Below are 1,939 nucleotides of genomic sequence, written 5' to 3'. Positions count from 1 at the left end.
TGTTCTCTTCGAAAATACTCGTGACATGAATTTTAAAGTTTCCGAATGACGGACTAATTCGAAAATGTTCCACAATCCATGTATCGTTTACTACATGTCCTGTTAAATTACATGTTGTTTTGGCATCCTTCAGAGTTAAATTTGCATGACCTATTACGTAAATTACAACAATAATACGTATAAATATAAATGTTATTTTAATATAATATAAATATGGTACTTTTTAAGTAAAATAAGTGACTTAAATAATGATTTAGAAATTCATAATTTCTTTTTCAGTATTGTCAAATTACAAAAGTAATTATTAATTTCGTTAGATATAGATTTATAAATGTCTGTGTAATACACATTTATACACGCATGCGCGCGCGCACACACACACACAGAAACTGTTAGAATTAATAAATTATTATAATTATTATAATAGTTTTTCTTAATTATTTAAAATACTTTAATAATAAAGTTATAACAAAATATCTTTTGCTAATTCTTTGTAAAAAGAATGACATCCCAAACAGCACAGAACGATAATTCTCAGGATCATCCTGAATATGTCCCAGGACGTCCTGTTTTTTGATATCCTATGAACACGTCAGAGTTTTGCTATACCACAAGATGTCCTTAGGACATCCCTGGATGAAAATAGGACCTCCTGAGGATGTCCTCAGTACCCGTCTTACGGACGTTTTCAGGACTTCCTGAGGACACGATGAGGCGCTCATTTGCTATACAACAGGACGTCCTCAGGACGTCCCTGGATGAAATAGGACATCATGATAACGTCCTCAAATCTCGTCCTGGACGCCCTGGGGACGTCCTTAGGACGTCCTTGTGCTGTTTGGGATATATGAATAATGTTATTATAAATTATAAATGGAAATATATTTAATAAAATAAGTAGAAAAATAAATATAGAATTAATTAGTGTACCTTCATCAATAATTTTGAATACATTTATGGTACCATTTACTTTTGCGGAACCTTCCACGAATAAGCTAGGTATTTGTCCGTCCATTTCAAAACGGAAAACATTATCAAACAAATATGTTCTAACATTAGAAAATCGAGCCTGCGATAAACCGATAACGATGAGATTTGAAAAATTTGCTACTGCACGTATTTCACTAGAATTAATTTCAATTTTTCCCGTCTTGTAAACTAATGGGTCCAAAGATGGAAAATCAAATTCTGGAAATCCTACCAACACACGTAAATAAGCTAATTAATATTTAAATTTTAAAGCAATTTTATTAAATTTACCTATTTTATTTAGATCAAATAAAATTTAAACAGTCTGTGAATTTAAATGTATGACTTTATTTTTGTTAATTGTTAATATTGATTTATCGTATAAATATTTTTAATTGTTGTTGTGTAATTGTAAATAATAGTGCATATATTGTATTTAAAAGATATAAAATTTAGGAGAATATCAATTTATAAATTTCAAATGGATACCTTTCACAAATCTTGGCCATGCTTCTTGTAACGCATGTTTTAAACAGATATTATAATCAACTAAATCTCTCTTGCAGGTGGTCACAGCTGAGTAGAAGTAGAAATAGAACAAAGTGTGTAAAGTAATATTAAAAAAATACATAAATACAAACATTATTTTATGAACACATTTAATTTAAAATATAATTTTAAATGTAGCTACATTTTTATGAATCGCATGTATATATTATTATATGTTTATGTCGTAAACAAAAAAAAATTCTTCATTAATTTTGTTTTTTGATAAATTATATTGCATTTCATGATTTACAATACTTATGACAAAAATAAACTGTTTTTCAAAAATGTAAAGGAAGGTGTTATTTGTTTAGCAAATCACAAAAATAAACATCTAATAAAATATTATTCTTCATAAGAAAATAATTAATAAATATAAAAGAACAATTATTATCCTTTATATATAAATATATATATATATATA

General features: G+C 27.4%; 1 protein-coding gene across 1 annotated transcript; it reads right to left on the bottom strand.

Annotated features, from left to right (window-relative positions):
• Positions 1-3: 3 nt before the first annotated feature.
• On the bottom strand, positions 4-1,600 carry LOC105460754 (the record flags this gene model as incomplete). The annotated part of the gene is made up of 3 exons (XM_011707253.1): positions 1,459-1,600; positions 931-1,197; positions 4-150 (listed from the first exon to the last, which is right to left on the bottom strand). Coding segments are annotated over exons 1-3 (556 nt in total), but the record flags the coding sequence as incomplete, so codon positions are not given.
• Positions 1,601-1,939: the final 339 nt, after the last annotated feature.

Source organism: Wasmannia auropunctata, unplaced genomic scaffold, assembly GCF_000956235.1.
Source record: "Wasmannia auropunctata unplaced genomic scaffold, wasmannia.A_1.0 LD316327.1, whole genome shotgun sequence".
Lineage (NCBI taxonomy): Eukaryota > Metazoa > Arthropoda > Insecta > Hymenoptera > Formicidae > Wasmannia > Wasmannia auropunctata.
Note: the sequence above shows the minus strand (reverse complement) of the source record. Positions and strands in the feature narration are given on the sequence as shown.